At 38.9% G+C, this 25,331-nt stretch overlaps 1 protein-coding gene across 2 annotated transcripts in view; it reads right to left on the reverse strand.

Moving 5' to 3' along the window:
* Setbp1 (SET binding protein 1) overlaps positions 1 to 25,331 on the reverse strand; it is a 359,817-nt gene that overhangs the window by 9,898 nt on the left and 324,588 nt on the right. For both annotated transcript variants that reach the window (XM_070029245.1, XM_070029244.1), the window contains one exon: positions 20,600 to 20,770. In XM_070029245.1, the coding sequence (XP_069885346.1) occupies positions 20,600 to 20,770 (171 nt within the window). The remainder of the gene's footprint in view (positions 1 to 20,599; positions 20,771 to 25,331) is intronic.

Below are 25,331 nucleotides of genomic sequence, written 5' to 3' on the forward strand. Positions count from 1 at the left end.
CTTCTTATAACTGTTCTATATGCTGCCTGCTGCTCTTTGTTAGTCTTAAAGAAGAATCATGAGTGACCCAGGAAAAATGCAAATTCATGTCTTCATAACTCTGCAATATAAAGCACCTTCAAAAGGTTTAAAGTTGCTATGCAAATGGCTGAAGTGGTTTTCATTCAGACCTAGAAGGACTTTTTACTCCTATTATCAGACCATAGCCTCATCAGCATTTCCCTGATTTGACTCACATCTTTAATGATAATCAAAGAACGGACTTTTTGTATACACACAATAATACACACATATATGTGTATATATACACACATATATGTGTATATATACATATACATATACACATACATAGCATAGCCACTGTGAGCCAGGCCAAGGGCTAACAATGTTTAGCTATTGAGATGTTTTTTAAGAAACTGGTGCTAATGTTGAGAGACTGCTTTGCCCATGTGTAAGACATATGTTAATTTTACAAGAAAGATTGTGTGGTGTGGGTGAGGGGAGCCGATTTATTTTTGACTCTTTAGAGTTATTCTGTTTGAGTGTCCTTGTGGCGAGGTTGGGAGAAAAAGAGGAAGGACGAATTACCTGAAATGAAGTTGCTTTCTAAGTTATAGAGAACTGGAACACTGTTGGTCTTAAGACAGTTTACTGCAATGGGTGTTTCCTTGTATACTGATGTGTTAGAAAGTTCTCTGCATGCAAAGGCCATTTCTTTCCCTCTTCATTTTCAGTGTAGGAATCATTCATACAGCAGCACATGATCTGGTGCATTCTACATGGTAAGCAACTACAAACTCAAGGGAATTCAATTGTCTCATGTTCTCCAATGTAATGTGTGTGTGTGTGTGTGTGTGTGTGTGTGTGTGTGTGTGTTTTGTGTGTGTGTGTGTGTGTTTCTTTGTATTTTGTGCTTGGATTTGACTCCATAATGGTCTTTTATTCTCCTAATGGATGGTTTTATTTTTTGAAGGGAAGTATATGAGGCAACATGCCTCATGATGTATCATGATGTATCAACTTTCCCCTTCATCCTGTGAATTTAAATGACCTTCCTACAGTCCTGGCCTTTAAAACTCTTTAAAAAAAAAAAACTAACAAGTTGCCTTTCCTGAGCAGGTCCCTGCAAAGCAGAGAACATCTGATGGAAGCTCAAGCCCTCGAGTCCAACTCTTTATGTGTAGAGCAGCAATTTAGAATTAAAAGTTAGCAGATGTGTGGGATTCGCCCTGACATGCTGTTCTTTCCATTCTGTTTCTCAAAATTGTCTTAATATACTTTGAGGTCTCCTTGAGAATGTGACCAGCTTGTTTAAAGCCCAGTGAGTGGTTAGCTAGTTCAACAGCAGCTTCCTCTGGAGTGGTTGTTGTGAGGAACTGTCTTATCTCTGTCCTTCACATTTTTCCTGGGACAATGGAGAAGGTGAAGCAGTACAGGTGTGTGAGCCCTGAAAGGCCACCAAACATCAAATGCCATTTGTTGGATACCTCCCTACATCTTCTTAGCAGCATTCATGGTGTTAGGAATTTAAAATCTTGCCTCTGTTCTCCAGGCTCTGCTGTTTGGCCCACTAAGGGGGCTTCACTCCTCCAAGAAGAAGCAGGGTGATTTAACAGGCTACAGAAGGATTATGCTAATTCATATTTATATCATGGATATTTAACACATAAGCACTCAATTAAGCATTATAATGCTTAAAAAAATGGGACCACAGAGATATCGTTGATTGACACGTACTTCAGATGATGAGTGCCAGTTACACTTGGCCATCCTGATCCTGAGAGAAGAGAGCCGATCACAGACATTCAGAAAGCTGATGGGGCATCTCACCAGTGTGGTGCTAGTGTTCCATAGTTTAAATGCCACAGCACGGTAGCCCATATAGTTAATTTTTATTTTTAAAAAACAAGGTTTTGTTTGTTTGTTTTGTTTTGTTTTGTTTGTCTTGGGGCCTGAACTCTGGGCCTGGGTGCTATCCCTCAGCTCTTCAGCTCAAGGCTAGCGCTCTACTACTTGAGCCACAGCACCACTCCCAGCTTTTTTTTTTTTGCTTTCTACCACATAGCCACCTTCCCAGTCCCCCAAACAAGGTGTTTTGAATAGAAAAATAATTCAAAATCCTTTGTAATGAGATTAAGAATATTCACTCAGAGTGCTATTGGTTATATCAGGAAACTGCATAAAAAGAATTTTTTTACAGAGTTTTTGTTGTTGGCGATGGTGGTCCTGGGGCTTGAACTCAGGGTATGGGCATTATCCCTGAGTCTCTTTGTGCTCAAGGCTAGTGTTCTACCACTTGAGCCACAGCTCCACTTTTGGCTTATTCTGAGTAGTTTATTGGAGGTAAGTCTCCCAGACTTCCCTGCCCTGGATAGCTTCAAAATGCAATCCTTAGATCTCTACCTCCTGAGTAGCTAGGATGACAGGCATGAGCCACAGATGCCTGGCTGTTTGTTTGTTTGTTTTTTTTAAATCTTTGCTCTTTATTATTTTATATTATTTTATTTTAATGTATTTATACTGGCCTATTCTCTGTATTTTTCATATTTTACATTGGTGAAGGATCAGTCATGAATGGTTTATAGTTTTTAAGTATATTGTCAAAATTGATTTACATGTTGTGATGAATTTGGCACTTTTTCTTGGGCAAAAAGGCACAGGTTCTAAATGTTCTCTCTCTCTCTCTCTCTCTCTCTCTCTCTCTCTCTCTCTCTCTCTCTTTCTCTCTCTTTCTCTCTTTACTGTTCATGGGACATTACCAATGTTACATGTACTAATGTCTAACAGTTGTTAGAACATAAACAAAACATTTAATGTTCCTTTAGGGTAGAGTAGGCCAGAAAACAACTGCTTTAAGAAATAAACTCATCTTTACAATAATATATGTGTGTGTGTGTGTGTGTGTGTGTGTATATATATATATATATATATATATATAAATTCAATTTATAGAAAGAGCCTATTTCATAATTGGAGATATTTATATTGTTTTTGTAATTTTGTTACATATTACATATGTATATATATTATATATTATATATGAATATATTATATATGAAATCTCTCTCTATATATGAAATCTACAAGCTTAAAAAAATAAAAAACCTGGCCAAGTGTGGTGGCACATTCCTGTAATCCTAGCTACTCTAGGAAATAGAGTGGATGTAGGAAATAAGAAGATAAAGGTTTTAAGGCCCACCCACATGGGCAGAACTGCACAATCCTATATAATAATAAACCAAGTGAAAACAAAACAAAAATAAACTGGGGCATGACCCAAATGGTAGAGTACAGTAAGAGTGAGGCCATGAATTCAAACTCCAACACTGAAAAAAAAGTGCAATGCCTTCTGATTTTCAAGTACGTCTAATTATTAGTTTAAAAAACCAGTTTGCTAAATTTCAATACAAACCTTACCTAATTGATTAATATGTGACTTGAGCATTAGCTATGTTTTTTTAATCAAAATAGACTAACAAAATATAGAAAATAAGCACACTTCAGATTCACACTTTTAGATTACTTTATCATAAATGTTTAAAAAAATCCAAGATGAAGTTGAAGAGGAAAATAAGATAAAGTAATAGAAGGGGTGAATTTCATCCAAGTATATTTTTGCATATATGGGAATATCACAATGAAACTTCTTTGGAGAATTAATATGTCCCCCCAAACCATCATAACAAGAAAGAAGAAAAGTATAAAAACTTTCAACAGTAAGGACAAAAGGAATGCAACTCAAAAATCATAATCAGCTTTCTGCCTTAAAAGTCATTAAAATATTATTAAAATTATAAAATTGGAATAATATTTTGAATATAACAGAACTGTCTCATTAATATTAACAAATTTGATGAAAATTAAAATCTGTTTACACCATTATTGACTGGTGGATTATGCCATTTTTAAAAACTTACGTCAAAAGATTCTACATATTTTTTAAAATGGAATGGGAACTTTTTGGGGGCTGGCATTGAATTGCAATCCTCTTGTTCTCAGTTTTCTAAGTAGCCAGGATTATAGTCATGAGCCACAACTGTCTGGCTAAGAAACAATAATGCTTCTTGAACACACATAACATATGTGGTTCTTCATGTCCTCAAAACAAACAGTATAGGTCCTGCTTTAAGGTAAAGGCCTGGCTAATAGTTCCTGATGGATTGTTTAGAAGGTAAATGACTCAAGACCAAGCCTGGATTAAGAGGAGGCTTCATGTTCCCTAGCTCACCACTAACTGACTGGAAGGCAATTCAGTGATACTGGGAACCCCTGTACCCATGGAAAGCTTCTAGAATGAATGTTGAGACTGACTTGCTTATTCTTAAGTTCTGGGGGACTGGGAAGATGGCTCAGTGGTAAAGTGCTTGCCTTGCATGCCTGAGGCTCTGGGTTCGATTCCTCAGCCCCACATAAGCAAAAAGAAAAAAGCTGGAGTGGAGCTGTGGTTCAAGTGGTAGAGCGCTAGCCTTGAGCTGAAGAGCTGAGGGACAGTGCCCAGGCTCAGAGTTCACGCCCTACAACCGAACCAAAAATAAAAAAGAAAAAGTTGGTTGTCTTAAGTTCTGGTTCCGAGAACTTCAGAATCCTTGACTTGTTTGATGATGGCTGCATACTACTAGTCCTCATGAGCCTAGGGCTTATGTGATAAATCACCTTTGGATCTGACAGACAGAGGTAGGAGTAAATTGATAACACACACACACACACACACACACACACACACACACACACACAAACTGTGGGTGAGGTGGTGTGGGCGGGGGGCGGGGAGGAGAAAGGGAAAGGTGTGAAGGAAAAAGCTAAGAGATTAGAAAAAAAGAAAGATTTTACATAATTCCTTTAAAAGTGTTTGGTACACATTCACTGGTACACTGCGTAATGATCAGAGCACAAAGTAAAAAGGAGAATACAGTTTCCTACGTGTGCTGTGCACACCAGTGTGCTGTGTCATTAATACTGGGAGTCTCCAGCCCAGATCACCAAGGACATCCTTCAAGTAGAGGAACTTCTCTGGGCGTGAGATTTGCTAGGGTCAAAGTTGCTTCTTAAGAAGCGAGTTGGAAGTAGTGGCACTGGTAAACTGAAGAACACAAGAGCTATTTTGTCCTACAGGTTCAGTCAACTTGGGCTTCCGTTTGTTGCAAGGTAAGTCAACTAGACATCATGCTACCTAGACAGCCCAGGAGGCTGGACAGAAACAGAATTCATGCCAGACAATTTGAGCACATCTGTGAAATCTCACCGCCGTAAAGCTTGCCACCCAAATTAGGGGTGGGTGCACCCTCTCTTAAGGCTCTTTATATTGTCTCTTCTTTCCTCTGAAATCTGGTATAGCTTTTTCCTTAACCATGGAGGTCATCTTTTATATAATTCTCTATTACATAAGCATGCTTTTATTTGCAAGAGGTTTTCATTCATTCTCTCTTTTGAAGTCTGAAAAGAACAATACAGGGGAAAACAAGGAATCATATAACAACATGAATTCAGGAGAATTTCTATTTAATTTAAGTATATATGCGTAGATAAAATAAATCTTTGTTGAGCATGCTGGAACTCCAAGAATTGTATGCCATGATAGATACTTATGCTTTGTTTCTTTGTTGACTGTAATAACTGCAATTGTATATGTGATACTGTGTCTCTTTTGGCAACCTGAGAGAAATGATGTTGATTATGATACTAGAGGGATGAGGTGATACTGTTTTTTCTTTTACAGTATGTGGTGGTGCTGGGGCTTGAATCTACAGCCTCATGCATGGTAGGCAAATGTTCTACTACTGATTTTTAACTCCAGTCCTTGTGATTCTGGTTTATCAGATAAGGTCTGCCTACCAGCCTGGAGTTGGACGCCAGCTTTTGACTCCGGAGTAGAAGGGATTATAGGTTCTAATCTTGTTAAGGCTTCTAGTCTGGTTATCGCTATGTTGTATTTTCAGACAAATCTCTTTAGGATCTTCATTTCTGAATATAGTCTGTCAAAGGCATATTCTTCCAAGTATTCTTTGTTCTAGTAGATGTCCTTTAAAAGATAAAGATTTTTGTGTTTTCAATGAGGTGAATTCTAGACTATATTCCATTTCAGTCACACTTTTCTGGAGATTTTAATGTTCCCCAAAGTTCTTTTTAAATTTTGGCACTGAGAATTGAACTTATTTCTCAAGGAGGAAGTGCTTAGCTTAAATATATATATATATATATATATATATATATATATATATATACACATACATGTATATAGTTGATTTATTTCTATAAATGAAAGCCACACACTTACATTAATAAAGTCTACATTAAATTGTATATTGAACAACGCCATATTTACCTCTAAGCACTTTCATATAAGCTACCAAGCCGGGTCACTGCTATTGTAGAATTGTTTTCAGAGTGAAATGCCAAGTCTTTCATTTAAATCTGTAAAGTTTAGTTATACTAGTTTTGGTCCAATGTTCTAGTCTACTGTGAAAGATTTGAAAACTCTTTTCATTGTGTTTTCTCAAAGAGTACTTGGAATTTTTTAAAGGAATTTTCAAAGGGTTTGAATATGTTCAAAGTTAGTGACTTTAATTCCTTCTGGGCTTGATTCAAGTCACTTTATTGCATATTACTGGCTTTCCTTTTTATTGAAGCTTTTAAAGAAATACTATCAATTTACACAATAAAGTATATTTGTATTCTTGATTAAAAAAGTAAGCAATTATTCTCATTGCTATAACATGTCTGTCCCCTTAGTACATGATGGATGAACCCCAGAAACAATAACTTTACATTGTCCACACATGTGTGTCCAATTCTATTATTTCTTACAATGTCAGAAAGAATATTGTGTCTGATGTTGGATAGGGAGTAAAGTCTTGCATTTTTCTTTTATCCAGAGGCAAGATTTCTGCACTAGTGAGGAAAAAAGAAAGATACAAAGTAAAAGAATACTTGGAATGGTTCTGTTGCATCCAAATTTCCACTGCATTGTTTAAAATTCAGTCCTAAATTATGCTATCAATATCATGCATCTTAGTTCAACCTGCCTACTCTTAAAAATGCCCATTAAGGACTCTTTATAAAAGATGTTCCTGATCTTCTATTGCAGTGTTTATCCTGCTCCCTCTTTAGGAAAATTTATACAGGTTGCTTGTTCTTTTCGGATTGCATTTCTCTTAAGTCTTGTACTCAGATTATGGGATTAATTTAGATTTATCCTTATTCTTACATTGTGTTTTCCTAAGGAACTAGGACAGGTTCTGATTTTTTTTATTCATTGTTGGAATAAATGTTATTGATGGAGCCCTATCTTGTATTGGACACTGAAAATTCTGTGCTCCTCCCTCTATAACTAGCACCCAGCTTAGCTGAGTTTCTTGAATTTTAAAATCACTATGTAATACAACCTAAACTGGAATTTATCATCTACTTTGCAAAGCCTGTGTGTGGGACATGCAAGGACTTTTTGAAGGACATTCACATCACATTAAATTGGGTCTTCACATACTTTAGCTGTTTGCACTATCATTCATTGCTTGGAGTTAAGCTATTGCAAAAAGTGCTGCGAACAACAGACATATATCTAAACTATGCATGGAAAAGCAGGTAGCACAAACAAATTTGGAACTTGGTTGGGGTTGGGAGAGATGGAGAAGAAATGATGAAATGGAGGACACTGATCAGGAAGTATAGTACTAAACTGACAAATTGAAAACTCTTTGTGCAACCACTAACACACACATATAAAGTTTATAATTTATTGCAAGCCACTAAGGAAACCAGCTTGACCATTTAAGGATGTGGGTTGATGGAACTATAGGTTTCCCCACAGAAAGAACACATATACATGTACACATTGTCTAACAATAAAACTTTAAACAGGCTGGGTGCCTGTGGTTCTTGCTTGTGATCCTAGCTAGTCAGGAGGCTGAGATCTGAGGATCATGGTTTGAAGACAGCCTGGCAGGAAAGTCAGTGAGACTCTTATCTCCAGTTAATCACAGAAAAAGCTGAAAGTGGTGCCATAGCTCCAGTAGTAGATTGCTAGCCTTGAGCATAAAGGACCTTAGGAACAGTGCCCAGACCTAGAGTTCAAAGCCCAGGACTGGCACACATGCACACACATCAAAACTTAAGACAATATATACACAATATTCATACATATATATATATACACAAACATATATATATATATATGTACACACACACACACATACAACACACAACTTAGATAGAGAGACAGAAATAGAGTAGTTTTAAGTTCTCAGGAATATAAAGCAGAAGATATATAGAGATTTTCTGTGCATCTCCATGTCCTAACACACAGCCTTTACCATGAATGGTCCTTTCATTGCCAAAAGTTTGGGTCCAAATTATAAAGGTACATTGTGGGGAGAGGTCATACGTTGTCTTGGCAAGTGTATATACATTCATATTCTGAGCAGTCTATCAGTAGTTTATTGAAAAAAGTTACTGTGTTAACTTCTTTTTTCAAACACAGGCTTGGGCAAACTCAATGCAGCAAAATCCTTTTCTTCAATTTAACATTTGACAATTTGAGAGGAAAAAGCTCATTCATCATCTTTTCCTTTTTCAAGACCATAAATTATTGGCTCCTATGCCACGCAGCCAAAATTCTAGGAAAAGTTAGTGTAAACAAACCCAAGTTACAATGCATGGAGCAAGAAGAGTGAGTCATAAACAAAACATAGACATATGTTCTCATATAAATAAGGGCCTGGATCATCAGCTTCCAAAGTCTGCTTCCCATTAATTATACAACAAAATGAACTTTCCATATGTAAAGCCCAAATCACTTAACTCTGGCAGTTTACATAAGACAAAGACCAGGATTGTGGGGACAGAGGCACTAACAGAAGTGGATTTCAAAATAACGAAAATCTTTGTAAAGTATCTTTAGGCATTGAGGGGCAAGAGGATCCCTTAGAAGAATGTTTTTGAGCAACAAAACTCTACCCAGGTGCCCAGGAGTACAGCTCAGGAGGAGGATTAGGATCCTTGCTCAGTGGGTTTCCTCTCTTTTGCTCTGAGTTCTTCTTCTTCTTCTTTTTTTTTTCGCTCGTGCAAACCCTGGATACAGGTAACACATCTCCTGGAGCCACTTCACAGTTTAGGTTCCCTCCATCAGTATCTTTTTTTTTTTTCCTCTACCTTTGAAACTGTCTATTGGTACTGCCCATTCACATTTCCTATCTTAGGAAGGCCATTTAGTACTTCCTAATTTCAGGATAAAAATCAAGGAGCTATAGAGCTGTGGGAAGCAGCTGAGTTCTTCGCTGTGTCCCTTTCAAAAGGAGATTTCCTTAAATGGACTATAGGCTGATATCCAATGGACATGAAAGGGACAGATAAATTTTAGTTTACTTGGCTGGGAAGCGGGAATAAAAAAACCCTTTTTTCTCTTTGCTAGTAGAGATGTGAGTGGCTTTCATTGATTGACCCAGTGGTTATTTCTGTCACATGTATACTTTGTCTCATGGTGTAGACCACACAAGGTAAGCAGAATGCATCATTCATGCCCTTTAAAGAAACTAAGGGGAAGAGGAAGGAGCTAATGATTTTTGGAGAACCTGCAGTACACACTGGCATACTTTACACATAGCAGCAACCCCTGAAGAACTTTAGCATTCTTATTTTACAAAGTTGAAAACAGAGACCTTAGAGGGTAAGTAAGTGATTTTTCTAAGGGCGCACAGCTTAGAAATCAGGAACCCAACAATTCAAGAAAGGGTTGACTGCTCAAGGAGTCGAAGCCAGTTGCATACCGCATTCCCGTAGGAAAGCAAAGAGGACCAGAAGTTAAATAGCGAACAAGAAGACCCAGACTATGAAAACCCAGGTTTCCCTTTCAATTTTCTACTACTGACCCCATCAAAGTACCAAAGCTCTCTGAATTTCACAACCTCAAAGGACTTTCCCAAGCCCCAAGTTCCATAATTAAATAACAGGAAATATTGCGGCAGATTACGCATGTTATGTCTGTTAGATTATGTGTTCCTGCACATTGTTTTAATTGAGTTCACACGTTTTCAATGGCTTCTTGCAGGGACCTAGGTACTACATCATATATATGCAATTACTCCAAAATTTAAAAAAAACCCAAATGTAACCACTTCTGGTCCCAAGCATTTTAATTCAATCACATTGAGGGAAGTTGGGCAAGATCATAATGAAATGTGATGGTGGGAGAGGGGAGAACCTATTAAAATCAAGAGAATATATTTCATCTAATGGGGTAAATGTAAGCTTGCTCCAACCAGATAGAAATCTTAGCTCCAAGGGGCCAAAGGATATGAGTCACAAAAAACCAGAAATCTTGATAATTATGTTAATAGTTGCTAAATAATTAAAAAAAGAAATAACCCCTGAAGGCCAACCAAAACACAACTGCAAACACCTATTCACCCATAGCTATCATTTTGCGGACATTACCCTTTAGAATGGTCATAAGGCCTTACTCTAGAATTCCAGGTTTTTCATATCCTGACTGTAAACTTCCCTTCCAGCTCAAACTATAGTTATTTCTAAGAACACAGGTAAAACTAAAGAAATGGACAGAAAGGAGGCTAGCTCCGAAATGACGCAAACCTATTCCTGTAGTCACTATCTCTCTCAATTATTCTTTTTTTCCGGAACAATTTTATTGTCCTCAGAACCCCTTTGGTTGAAAACATTATTTGGTCACCTGATATTTTAGAGTCAGATCTTCTCAAATAGTATACAAAGTTCCTCTAGGACAAGAAGTAATCTTATGCCTGTTTTCTGTGAGACAATCAACAGAACTCTATGTGGTATACAGAATGGTCTGCAGTTATTCCCTATCTCACTACAAAGTATTATGGTTTTGTTTTCAGCACTGACAATTTTCTGGACACCAGTGGCTCATGCCTGCAATCCCAACTACACAGGAGGTTGAGATCAGAGGGATGTAGGTTCCAGGACAGCAGGGCCAAAAAAGTTTGTGAAATCCATCTCAACAGTAATGGTGGAAAATGTCAATAGGAAAATCAGAGCCCTGGGTAACCTGAGAAAAAAGCCAGACTGGATTGTAAAAATAACCAGAGCCAAAGGGGAGGCATGGCTCAAGTAACAGAGCACCTACCTAGCAAACCCAAAGCACTGAGCTTAAACCCCAGAGCCGCCAAAACAATGGACAGTTTATCTACACTTATAGACATTTGAGTTAGGCTGAGCTTGATACGTTGTCTAATGCTCTCAGTAGTAGAGAGCTTGGACTGAGGTAAGAGTACGTAGAAAAGGAAGTGAGGATGAAGCATGGGTAATGATGCCATGAATGAGCTACAACACAAGGAACTCTTGACAGCACCATTGACGTGACGTAATATGACTTCATTTTGACATGAGAAGGGCCATAAAGCACATGCACACACACACACACTAAGTTTGGAATATGTGATGGGTGGTGTCGTTTGCTCTTTTATTTCCTTCTTGCCACTATACATTTTTTCCATTTAATTGATGGGGACCCTGGGACTCAGAAGTCTCGGACAGATACAGTGACATAAGGGAATGTGTTAAAAAAAGAACTACACTGCTTACTGTAGTGAGGATTTCAAAATAACGCCATCCTTAAATTCTAATTCCAGGTTCTATTCAAGCTCAGTGTGGTGGCAAACAAAGAACCCACTTTCCTAACTCCCAGTTAAACAGTGTTTGTAATGTCTTCAAGGTTTTCTCCCCTGCAACATGAAGTGATTGGCAAAACACTTTGTTTTTCTCTGTCACCATCTCTCTATCTCTCTTTCTTGGTCTCTATCTCTCTCTGTCGAACCTATCTCATAATCCTTGATCTGTTCTTTCTCCCTGCCTTCTTCTCTCTAAGATACTCTGTTCTCTTAGGCTGTTCTCTAAGAGTTGACTATAGCCTGCCTTGACCACTCAAAATCATTCTTAATGACCGTCATTACACAGCCCATCCACATTGCCCGAGGCCATCTCTGCAGCAATGAGCAGGAAAGACTTTACCCCTGTCTCCACAGCTGGGCTCACTATGCCAACTTCACTGGAACTGCGAAGTTTTTCAAAAACTCTCCATTAATTACAGGAAACCCAAAGCACTATGTTCCCTTCTCATTAACATAGTTGCTTTCAGTTGCCACTAAATTATCTCACCACCATTAAACCAACAATCTAATTAGACTTGTGGAAATGGAAAAGCCAAGGAACAAGGCAGCTGCTGCACTTTCATCTCAGAACCGGTCATAAAATATTTGTGCCCTTTCGTTCTGTGCTGCATAAAATCTGCCCCTAGAAGAGTCTCTTCTCACTCTCTCCCATTTATAAAGAAGAGCCTGCATATTTGATATAAAACGAGTATCTTAATAGAAATCGCTTCTCATAGGGGAGGTTTTCTTTTCTGCATTTCACAGAGAGTGGAGCCCTCATTACAATAATCGCACCTGACTCCCCCTGAGTCTGCTGCCTCACAGCCAAACCTCCCACTGGGCTTCAATGGAGGTGTGAATGATACTATCGCTGAGAAGAAGATAAAATGTATTATTATCATTACTCTATTTTTAAGAGGGTCTGACTGTAGCAAGAGGTGGTTGGGAATGTAATCTGCATGAAGCATTCAGAGAAGATAAATTGAGTTAAACTTCTTACCGACGCAGCACTTTCAAACCTGTCATTAAACCTTCTGTCTTAAAAAAAAAAACCAACAAAAAATCCTTCAGTTCTGGAGAGAAAATGATTAAACTCAGTCCAGACATGTTTACTGAGACTGTACCCAGCATTCCACAGGTTCTTGGCACCAAAATATGATTGTGAATTGCTCAGGAGTGAATTTCTTCTTGTTTTTTTTTTTTTACCTCTATTATTTTCATTTTTTCCCCCGCAGATCCCAAGAACCTAAGATTTCATACAATGTCCAATATTCATTAGATGAGATGATCTAAACAGAATGGTTGCTGATTAGGGAAACTATTCAAGCCAGAACTATCACATGTAAAATAATTAGGGTACAGCAAAGGTCCCTGAATCTCTGGTCTTCCGCTAAGTAGTTCATACTAAGAATGTTATAGATTTTCCAAATGAGGGGAGATACTATACATCCAATACCTCATAGATTTTTTTCTTTTTGTGGTGCTGTGTTTTGAACTCAGGACCTTAGAATTAGAATTGCTGGGCAAGTCTCTACCACTTGAGCCACACTACTGTTTATTTTACTGTTTTATTTTTCAGGTAGAGTCTTATAACTAATCTTAGACTGGGATCCTCCTACCTTTCCCTCCCATGTTGCTGGGATTACAAACATGCACCACTATGACCAGTTTGTTCCCTGAGATAGGTCTAACTTCTTTGTCTATACTATGATATTCTAATCTCTAATTTCTGTATATAGGCTGCCTCTTAAGCATAATCTTCTTCTGAGGTAACCCTAGTGATTAACCAAGGGTTGGGCTGCCATTATTCAACAAAGAAGATTGGGGGCCCCCAATGTCCTTTAGTCCCTTCTGCTAAACATTCTTGAGATGGTTACTGTTTTTAGTACTAGGATGGAAAATAAAGGCAAATCACTGTCCCTCAACTGTAATAAATATAATACTAGAGTGTTTATTTTCATGTGTGAGTTTTCATGTTTTGTGCAGGTAGGAAGCAGTTATTCAACACATTTCAACCAGTATATAATGAGGACTGAGGTTTTAAAGGAGAAGATTTGACCATAGAAGACAGGCAATCTTCCAGTTCAGTGTGGAAAATAAGTGAGGGTACAAACACTGTGCCAATGTAAGGACCAACAGCCTATGGATTTATAGAGAGCAAAGAAAGCACAGAGGTTGTAGCATCCAACTTGACCTTTAGTGCTTCTCAAAATTGGTGTCACAGAAGGCCTGCTGGGTCTTGAAGAGTAATCATGGACTAATCACCCAAATGGCATTCCATGTGGGTACCAGAGAGCAAAACATCTCAGAGTAGAAAACATCATAGCAACCACAATAGTAATAATAATGACAGCACAGCAATGATGACTAACCCCGTACTATACTTTGTAAGGTATTTTCCTAAGGTTTTTCATGAGTGTTACCTCATGTATTCCTGTCCTAGATTCTCCCATTTTATAAACGTGAACACTGAGGTCTGAGGCTAACCATCTAGTAAGGGCAGGCAATAGGAGGTAAGAACTGCATTGTTCTAGTGAAATTTCATGGACATGGAAGAGTAATTTGCCAACTTTTTAGGAACAGGGCCAGTGATTTCCATGCACTCTTCTGTTAAGAGAAGTTATTAAAGACATTTGTTCTTCTGGGACTTGCAGGTACTGACTGCAGGTACAGAATCTGTCATTCCGCACGTTAATTTGTAGACATCTGTCCAAAGGAAAAAAATTCAGTGTAGCAGAAAAGTTAAACACAGAGGTTATGTTGCCTGTTGTTGACATGGACTGAACCACCTTGCTAGACAAGCCTGTATTCCTATATAGTCTCTATACCAAGAAGGCTCGTTACTGTTGCTTTGGACGTCTTTATCAGCATGATGTGTCCCTTCTTAAGGAGCTGACCAAGAACTGGCAGGCATCCTTTGCAAACCATGCTCTGGCAGTGGGGATCTGAAAGAAGTGCTGCAATGGCTGAGGTTTCTATGAGATGGGCCTGGAAGTGGGTGGGAGGGGGCGGAGTCAGGGAACAGATTTGGGGGCAGTTGGGATGCTCTCCTGGAATGTTATAGCTCTAGTCATTGTAGAAATGGCTCAGGTGCCCTATGATCCAGATTAAATCAGAGACAAACTTATTTCCTCATTTTTTGGGTAGAAATAACAATAATGATGGGTTTTTCAGAAACTTTTGCGTGCTCTGGTGGGTCCCCCAGGAGAGCGGAGCAGATTCCAGCCCAGCTGGGACTCTCAGTAGCCCAGAGCCAATAAAGGGCAGTTTTGCACAAAGCACAGAAGCGGTGGCAGCCTAGGGAGGGAGGCTTTCTAGATAAACACAGACTCATTTTGTGATGTTTCAACAGGAGTCTTTTTCAGTAGTACTTTTCAGATCATTTGACCAATTGTTTTAAAATTAAGCTTTATTTTTTCTAGATCTATATATTTTATGACTGTGGGCTCCTAAGAATTAATTTTACAAACTGAGGTCCCATTTAGTGTGTGTGTGTGTGTGTGTGTGTGTGTGTGTGTGTGTGTGTGTGTGTGTGTGTGTGTGTGTGTGTGTGTGTGTGTGTGTCCTTATGGTTCTTGAACATTTATTTGCTCTGTTTTGGTGTTTTGGGAAGACAAGGTTTTTGGCAAAATTCCTCTGTTATTTTAGGGGATTCAGATAATAATTCCACATAAAACGGAAAGCAAATGAAAACAATAATTGTACACTCCTTAAATTCCTGCTTACTGCTTTCTTGTACTAGGGTATTATTTTTATCATTCAGAGATCCCTCTCATACATGACAGTTGATGAAGAGCAAAATCACACATTAAAATTTGAGAGCTAAAACCGATTTTTATTATCACTGGTGTCTGGCTTCCTATATTCCATTACAATTAGGAGGTGGGATTCATACTATTCTTTGTCAATGCTATTGCTTTATTAAGCTTAAAGTTTTCCATCTTGATGATGGGTATAGTAAGTTTTGATTGAGTTAAAAGTTTGGTTGATAACTAAGTATATTACCTATTATTAGCCCTTATACCATGAGAAGCAAAATGCTTCTAATTTGTAAAACTTAAGTACTATCATTTTCTCATGGGCTCTGGTATTGTTAAATAAAGTGGATTATACAGTTTGAGAGAGAAATGGATTATTACCTTTATACAAAAAAGAAAGGCTGAACAGTGTTATATACTTTGCTATTACCTCTCACAGAACTATACCTGGAACAACTGGGTTTTGCTGATGGCATCCCTCCCTGATAGATGCTTTTTTCTCCTTCTACTTAAAATGAAAGAATATCATTGGAGTTTGAGAGAGGGAAAGGAGGAGAGAGAAAGGAGAGAAAGGAAGAGAAGGAAAGAGAGAAAGGGAGAGAGATATTGAGAGAGAGATATTGAGAGAGAGAGAGAAAGATTATAAACTTTTTCATCATGCCTAGTTGTTTTGTTTTCAGGCTTTTTATTGAGTTATCACACAAACAGAATCTACTTATTAATATGGTCTTCCCTGTATTAGCTAACTACAATATAGTTCCGTTAAATACAAGGAGAAGAAAAAATACACTTAAGAGTGAATTTACAAATTGTCTATATATTGCATGACCTCCCAAGAAGTTTAGTTCAATATGCAGAGCATAAGAAAAATTAGCCTGACTTATTTAGGTATGGATTATCTGATATAGTTATTAAATCATTATTGGGCAAGTGTAACAGGAGTTGTTTCAAATTATGCATCACTTTGAACAAACTTTATTGAAGCTTTTACTGCATTAGCCCTAATTACTTACTATAATGATGTGGCACTCCCTTGCATCAGCCCTCCTATGCTGAGCCAGGGGACTGCAGTGGATCAATAACTATTGAGTAGTTTGATCACGCAAGCTGACCTGTTGGAGGTCCGATGGCAACCACTGCTGTCCCTGCCTCCCTTCTTCCCCCTCTCCTTGATCCTGCATCTCTGCTCCTGCTCCTTCTACAGATCAATACCTTCATAACCAGCATGAGTCTCAGATTTTGAGAAACAACAAAAAACTGCCTTAAACTAGAATGCTTGAGGTCTTCTTCACACACATGTCTACATGCTCACACACTTAAGCTTACTTAGTAAAACCGTTTATTTTAAACTTATGGCCCACAATCATTTTTCCTATACTTGGATGCTTATAAAATAAGGGAACTGTAACCAAAGATCACCTGTTTGAAAAAGCATTGTTAGGATGACAGAGCAATTAGTTACTTAGAAAATATTTACCAACAGCCTACAATGTGCTGTAAACTGTTTTTCATTTAAGTTCTAAGTGTTCTGGGATTCAGTATGTCTTTCTCAAATTTCTTCAATCACATTCAGCACTGGAACAACACACAGACGCTTCCTCTCAACCATTCCTTTACTACTCAGTGATTACTTACTGAGCATCAATTAGTATATTGAGATGGACACTAGGTATTTTAGCATCTCTTAATTTTAAATGAAATGAATATTTAATTAATTGAATTGTTGCAGTATCTTCAGTCTATTTTTTCTCCCCCTACCCATTTATGTCTATTTTAAAAAATTTTGTGCTGTTAGCTTATGCCTGTAGTACTATTTATTTGGAAGGCTGAGATTAGAAAAACTGAGCTTTCAGGCCAGGACAGATGGGTAGAAAAGTCCAAGAGATTCCATCTCAATAGAAGTTACTGGGTGTGGTGGCAAGCACTTGTGATTTTAGTTCCATCAAGAAGCCTAAAATAGGCAGATCAAGATCCAAGAACACAGCCAGAGTGTATGTGGGACCCTATCTCAAAAATAACGAGTGAATAAAGATCAGAAAGCATAATTCAGATGTAAAGCACCTCCATAGAAAATGCACGGCCCTGACTTTAAACTTCAGCACTAAAAATTAAATTTTCATTATAAATCAACTTATTTTAACTTTTCAATCCTCCCCCACAACACTTGAAGTTGTCTGGTTCTCCAAAGACACTGTATAGAAATGATAACCTATTAGAAAATAAGTTATCCACAAATTTATTCTTGAATAAAATCAGAATCAAGTCTAAATTTACTTTGCATATAGTGAAAGATAAAAGAAATCTAAAGAAAACAAAAATCCAGTAAGTTGTATCATTAAAAGTACATATGATTAATGTTCAGTCAATTAAATGAAATCAAGCTCCTACAGACTTCTATGTGCTTGAGTTCAGTTAGAGCTATCTGCTCCATTAGATTATGGGTTTTATTTATGCTTTCCAAAGAAGTAAGTGTTCGTAGGAAAAAAGAAGTAAGTCTTTGCTTAGTTGGGCCAAGGGTAGAAGTGGGGTTCCACTGCAAACCAGGCAGTAAATCAGGAAATCCAGTTGTGTAACCTCAAGTGAATCTTGGGAGGCACCTGCTTCTCCATGTGTGGAACAGAGCATTGGACCTGGATCTGGGCCCAGCCTGTGTATTCCCAGTTCTCACAGGTTTGTGGGAAGCTGTTTATCTGTGGGAAGTGAAATCTCAGGAAAGTCTGGCTTCCAGCATCTGGGGTAGATACTTGGCTTGTTTCCTCTCCAATTTTCTGCTCAGCTGCCTGAGATCCGGAAATGGACCAAATCTCTGCAATTCTCATGAGAGTCACAATTTAGTATTGTCAAAACTAAACAGCCCATTTCTACATCCTGAAAACAGAGGTGCTTTGGCTCAGCTCTGATTCCAGGAGAGGCGGGTGTCAAAGTCCAGTATCCACCATCCCTACTTCTTCTACTTGCTTAGAGTATTTATAAATCACTTACTGATTGCAAGCATAGAAAGTAAGCTTATATAAGCACATAATCCCAAGACCAGTCTCTCTCACACTGAATAGAAAAATGCAGAGGAGGATAATGGGGGGTGGGGGGAGGAGAAAACCACCTGTCTTTTGGCCACTGGGAAATATCTGTGCTTGGCAAGCAAAAGCGGAAACAGAGGCTAATTTCTGAAACCATAAAGTGAGGTCTCCAGTGCTTAAACAACAAGGTGAATAAGCAATTAGCACTACAGCCCATAGCCCACAGCTTATTCTCTAGCCAGCTTATTCTATCTACCATGGGTAGATGTCTACCCATGGTAGATATCCAGTCATGGTATCAGTTACTTCTGGCATTCTGTCTACCTGGCTCCCTCTGCCAGATTCCTCCTACACAAGTGCTACTGGTCCATCAAGCCTCAGGGATGGCCTTGTCTCTATTTCTCTGTGACATTCCTTTTCCTTCTTCTAGCTGGCACTCTTAACTGCAGTGTGAAAGGTATGAAGGTTGATTATCATATTTGAGACATGACTTCATTCTTTCCAAAGCAGGTTAATCCAAGACAACTATTGAGGGTACCATTTCCAAGACATGTCACGAGCTAATCACAGAAAGATAAATTTAATGTTCAGATTAGGTTGTGGAATTCTATGCTGCTTCCTCTTAACAATGTGTCCTGCTCAATAAAAAGCTCTGAAAAACAGGAAGGAAGGCAGGTGGTATTCCCCACTCAGTTTACAACACAGAACATTTCTTTTCTCACAAAAATCTTGCCAGTATTTTCCTGAACTTGATTTGGGAAATGTCATTGCAAATATTTATGATTATTTCCACTGGGCTTATTTTCTAATTGCCAGTGATTTTTGTGAAGGAGGTAGGCATGCAGATAAGTTATCTGCTCAAAACCACCTGCTGAATAAGGACACATGCTTGGAGTGAGTCTCTTCTTGGCTTCTAATCGTAAGTCATTTTTAAGTACTGTATATTTATACAAATAGTAGTGGAATGTTCCATCATTCTGCATCCCATGATGATTGCAAGAATCTAAGCCATGGACACTTCTAGGGTGTGCACAGCCTTGGTTGCAGGGGAGAAATTAAGTAATAGACATTGTCTAGTGTCTATTACAAGAAGATAAATGCACAGTAGAGACATGGGTACTATGAGCATTTGCAGGCGCTATGGCTGGTGGGAGCCTTGAAGATATGAGCAGAAAGTGAGTAGCACTGTTCTCAAACACAGGTGTTAAATCCTATCTGAAGGGATGATCTTGGTCAAATTGGATTGGCTTGGGGATAATGTGGGGAGAGATGGAAGGGGCTGGACTGTGAAAACCCCAGACTTCAAGGACTCTAGGGGACTCTGGGAACCACTGGGGACTTGGTGTGAAAGTGGGGTAGAATGCATCAGTGTTTCAAGGAAGCTCAGAGACCACCATGCTTCAACTCTGATTGTACAAGTGGGAGAATGAGGTTTGGAGATGTGCTTTAAGATCCTGACTGTCAACAGGTTGCTGGGGCACATTTCATTTCATTTCATTTCTTTCTTTCTTTCTTTCTTTCTTTCTTTCTTTCTTTCTTTCTTTCTTTCTTTCTTTCTTTCTTTCTGTCTCTTTCTTTCTTTCTTTCTTTCTGTCTCTTTCTTTCTTTCTTTCTTTCTTTCTTTCTTTCTTTCTTTCTTTCTTTCTTTCTTTCTTTCTTTCTTTCTTTCTTCCTCTCTCTCTCTCTCTCTTTCTTTTTTGTGTCAGTTGTGGGTCTTGAACTCTAGACCTGGGCACTGTCCCTGAGCTCTTCAACTCAAGGCTAGCACTCTACCACTTGAGCCACAGCACCACTTCTGGTTTTCTGGTGGTTAATTGTAGATAAGAGTCTCCCAGACTTTCCTGCCCAGGCTGGCTTTGAACTGTGATCCTCAGATCTCAGCCTCCTGAATAGCTAGGATTACAGGTGTGAACCACCAGTGCCCGGCAGGGGCACATTTCTTTACTCTTAACTTCTGTTTTAGAAAACGAGTAAACAATTATTTATTTCACAGAATTCTTTGCAGTCTGGTTCCAAGTCGAAGTTCCTTTGTTAGATCACAACCCACGTGAGAAAGCCAGTGTGGAGATACTTTCTAGGCTCATGGTCCATGGGAAGTTGGCTTAACAAGCAGTCTTACCTGTACTCAACACATCACTCACCATGGGCTTTCTCCACATCTGTCTTCACTGTGGTAAACCTAAAGCATCTGAGGAGTGCTCACCTGTGTCTGACGTGGCTGCAGATGCTGCGAGGAGTGATAACACTGGAGTGGGTGGAAGTGCAACACTGTCCACGGCAGCTGGCTTCTTCCTGGTCATCATGGCAGACACTGAGCCCTCGCTCTTACTATGTGCTGTTGTCTGGTCCACTTTTAAGTGAGGACTTGGCATCCCTGAGAAAAACAATAACCCAGAACCTGTGGTTGATTTAAAAGAACAAGAAGACAAACAACATAAAACTTAACTAGGATCTTCAAACACAGGCATGGTTTGACCTCCTGCTGGCACGAACAGAATAAAATTTTAGAAATAAGTAAAGGAAAAGTCAAAAGGATGACTAATTTTGTGGCTGAAGTTAGGAGTGATGGCATGGTAGGCTGGCTGCCTGGACGTAGGGTAGACCGAGGAGTAATGAAGTGACAGATTTTGTCAGGCCCGCATTAGCCTTCTAAGAACCAACACGCCTATCTCTACAGCAAGAAGGGGAATCCCCACAATTTTCTCGCTAGGGAGGCTTCACATCTCACCCAGATGGGAAGGCAAAACTATCTGAGAAGGAAAAACTAGACTATAGGTACACTCAGTTTAATGTGCAGCTCATCCTAGGTTCTTGAAGAGATGTCTGGCTGTAGAGATAAGTTCAAGAAGAGATGAAGTCAGGCTGTGCAGATTGTGTTGGGCAGAAAGGTGAGGGAGAGGCATTTTCTGTGCCAAGAAGAGTATTTCTAAAGTCAGGGTGGGGAATGAACATGATCTAGGCAGGCAATCAGGCTCAGCATCCAACCAAAGGGCAAACGAATGAAGAAAATGCAGTCTAGATATACACAATAGACTATTCTTCATCCACGGAGAGAAATGAGAGCCTGTCATAGCAAAATGGACAGAACTAGAGGACACTATGTTAGATGATGTGAATCAGACACAAAAGACAAGCACTTCCATGTTCTCTCTTCTATGTGGACGTTTAGGGAAACTTAAAGCTTATTGGGTAGAGAACAGTGGTTGCTACATGCTGGGAAGGGATGAAGAGGAAGGATGGATTGAACAGTGCACAGCCTATGCACACATTTAAATATCCCACTGCACCCCATTTGAATACATATAATTAATACATGTCAATTATTGCAATAAAAGATCAACCTACTAGAGTGTTGAGGAGACCGAGTATATTAATCACCACTAAGCTAAGCAAGTGCTAATATGTTAGCCTCTGATTGTCTGGTATTAACAAGCAGCCTAAATCATGTCATTAGGATGTTTCCAAGCCTGGTGCGAGCTTCTCTGGAACCTTTTTTTCCCCCAAGTATTATTCAGGCACTGAGACTTTTCAGCTTTGTGATCAAGAGTAAGTTACTTTGAATTTCTAAACTTTTGTAAACTTAAAAATGGTTTAGAGCCACACCCTGCTGGCTCACACTTATAATCCTAGGTATTCAAGAGGCTGAGATCTGAGGAACATGGTTTGAAACCAGCCCAGGCAGCAAAGTCCAAGAGACTCTTATCCACAATTAACCACCAGAAAACTGGAAGTAGTGCTGTGGCTCAAAGAGGTAGAATGCTAATCTTGAGTGAAAGAGCTCAGGGATAGCACCCAGGCCCTGAGTTCAAGTCCCAGGATCAACACACACACACACACACACACACACACACACACACACACACACACACACACACACACACACACACACACACAAGACCTAGAAACTATTCTATTTCACAAGAGTGGTGGTGAGCATCCAGTGAGTTACTTCATGTAAAGTGCTTAGAACAATGTCTAGCATATGTGCTCTTACAGAGGCTACCATTGTTTTTGATTACTAATATCACAAGTATGATTTCCCCACTGCTATTTCAGAACCAATTTTAACCAGTAAGCAAAAGTTAAAGCTCTCTTTCCTGACCAAGAAGAGTTTCTTGGCACTTTTTACATACCTAGCTGCAAAAACTTACAAGTCTAGAATCTGAGGGTCTTATCCATGTCCAATGGCCAGCTATTCTGAGGGTCTTATCCACGTCCAATGGCCAGCTATTCAGTCCCTTCATTTGTAGGCTATCAGGCTCTGCCAGCAGCAGCAACAAACTGGGTTTTATTACAGCAGGTATTTACAGTGTTTTTTTTTCTCCATCTCCACCAACCTGAGTGATATAGTCCCTTCACGGAGCACCATTATCTCTCCACCACAGTGAGATCAGCCTCACATGGGCCTTGTGACAACCCAGTCAGGCATGTAGTGTGGATATTACTATTTTCTCAATTTTACAGATGAGGAGAACTCATTTCCAAGAGCTTAAGGAAAAGCTGAATAATCTCACACTGCTCTTAATGTTAGAGCTTAAAATTTCAAGGTAGCCAGATGCTAGACTGGGATCATCTTGTTACGCTGGGAGCACTAACACCTTGCCACAACCCCATTCTGTCAAAGTAAGTTCTATAATAAGGACACAAAGGCTTTACTGCCATATGTAGAAAAGGTACCTCTACTCTCCTAAGGCGAAAGCCTTGCTGACATTCTCCTTTACCTTTTACCTTCCACCTTCTCTCCACTCTGATCTTTAAAACTACTGCTTGAGCTGGGCGTCGGTGGCTCACACCTGTAATCCTAGCTACTCAGGAGGCTGAGATCTGAGGATCACGTTTCAAAGCCAGCCCAGTCAGGAAAGTCCCTGAGACTCCTTTTAAAAAAAAATGTTTTTTTTTTAATTGTAAAAATACTGTACAGAGGGGTTACAATGAGCACATTTCTTATCAAGCATTGTTGCCTCCTCCTTTGTTTTCCCCCCACCATTCCTGCCCTCCCATCTCCACGACTACATTCCCCCCCCCTCCAGCAAAGTTGTAAAGTTCATTTTTCCACACAGCATGTTGTACATCTCATTGTTGCAATGGGTCCACCTGTATCCCTATTTAAACAATTTGTTTTTTCTCTTCCCTTCCCCAAATTATAACATCAAATATAGTGAAAACAAGGGTTATACCATGGGGGAGGGACATACAAAGCAACAAAAAAAATAACCTTATAAATACATTAAAAACAATAACAAGAAAGAAAAAACCACTTGTGTCCTTATCTTTGAGTTCATTTCTCCTGATATCATCTTATCTGACCTTTTCTGCTTGTCTCAGACATATACTAGTTATTACAAATAAGAGGAACCATGGGACCTATGTTTCTTTGGGCCTGGCTTGCTTCACTTAATATAATTTTTTCCAGGTCTTTCCATTTCCTAACAAATGGGGCAATGCTACTCTTTCTGATGGAGGCATAGAATTCTATTGTGTGTGTGTATGTATTATATGCGTATGTATATATATGTACACACACACACACACACACACACACACACACACACACACACACACACACACACACACACACACACATATCCACTAAACCACTCAGAAAACCAGAAGTGGCACTGTACCTCAAGTGGAAAACACTAGCCTTGTGCTGAAGAGCTCAGGGACAGCACACATGCCCAGAGTTCAAGCCTCATGACTGACAAAAAGCAAAACGAAAGAACAAAAAGAAAACAGCAACAACCAAAAAACCCTACTGCTTGAGAATCCACAGATAGCCATACCATTTCTTTTTTTAACAAAAAATTTATTTCATTGTCATTTAAAATTTTTTTTTGTTGGTTGTGGGGCTTGAAATCAGCTCCTGGGCGCCATCCCTGAGCTTTTCTACTTAAGCCTAGTGCTGTACCACTTTGAGCCTCAGCTCTTACTTCTGGCTTTCTGGTGATTAACTGGAGATAAGAGTTTCACAGACTTTCCTGCCTGGGCAGGCTGTGGACTGTGATTCTCAGATCTCAGCCTCCTGAGTAGCTAGGATTACAAGTGGGAGCCACCAGTGCCTGGGTGTTTTATTCTATTTTGAAATAAGTAGTTGGACAAAAGTAGTTTAAGTAGTTGGACAAAAGCATTGCCATTTAACAAAGCAGTTGATGAATATATCTTGATCAATGTCACCTCTTTCAACACTCTCAGCCGTCCCTACCCTGTCCACCCATTCCCTCATCTTCTCAATTTTATAGGATATACATTGGATTTCTGATTGTATTCTCCCCACTTTCTCCTCTTCATTTGTCTGCTGCTTTCTCCTTGACGCCACTCCTTTTGAGTTCCTGTTTCCTAGTGTTTCATTTTACTGAACGTTGACTTTGCCTTTCTGAGAAATTACACTATTTGAGTTCTCTCTTGAATCTACAATATATTAGTTAATAGATTTGTAGACATAGTGCATAGTACCCAATGTATTTATTTATATGTTTATAAGCCGAATCTAACTTCCACATAAAATAGAATGATTGCAAGGTAAAACCCTCAAGATTCACAAATATGTGGAATACGCTTTGTTAGTAAAATATGTAGATATGCTTACAATAAGCTATGTACAGGATAATACACTTAAATTGTGCAGAGAAACATCTGTAAAGTGATCAAATCAAACAGTTAACAGGATTTATTCTGAGTAAAGATTGCTCAGAACTATTCCCTAGCCTTTGTTATTGTTAATATTTTTTAAAAATCATAAACTTTCTTTTTTATAGTGCAGAAGCAAACACAGTTTGGAAAAAATGTAGACACTGATCAGAGCATAGGTAGAATGACTGATGTATTGAACACAAGTCTGCTTAAACATGTATGTACTTAACACGAGTCCACTAATAAATCTGATAAAATAAGGAGAGTGGGTAAGAGTTTAATGAACATTCCTCAATTTGGTTCCT

This window comes from Dipodomys merriami, unplaced genomic scaffold (genome assembly GCF_024711535.1).
Source record: "Dipodomys merriami isolate MVZ:Mamm:240054 unplaced genomic scaffold, mDipMer1.0.p SCAF_2, whole genome shotgun sequence".
Classification (NCBI taxonomy): Eukaryota; Metazoa; Chordata; class Mammalia; order Rodentia; family Heteromyidae; genus Dipodomys; species Dipodomys merriami.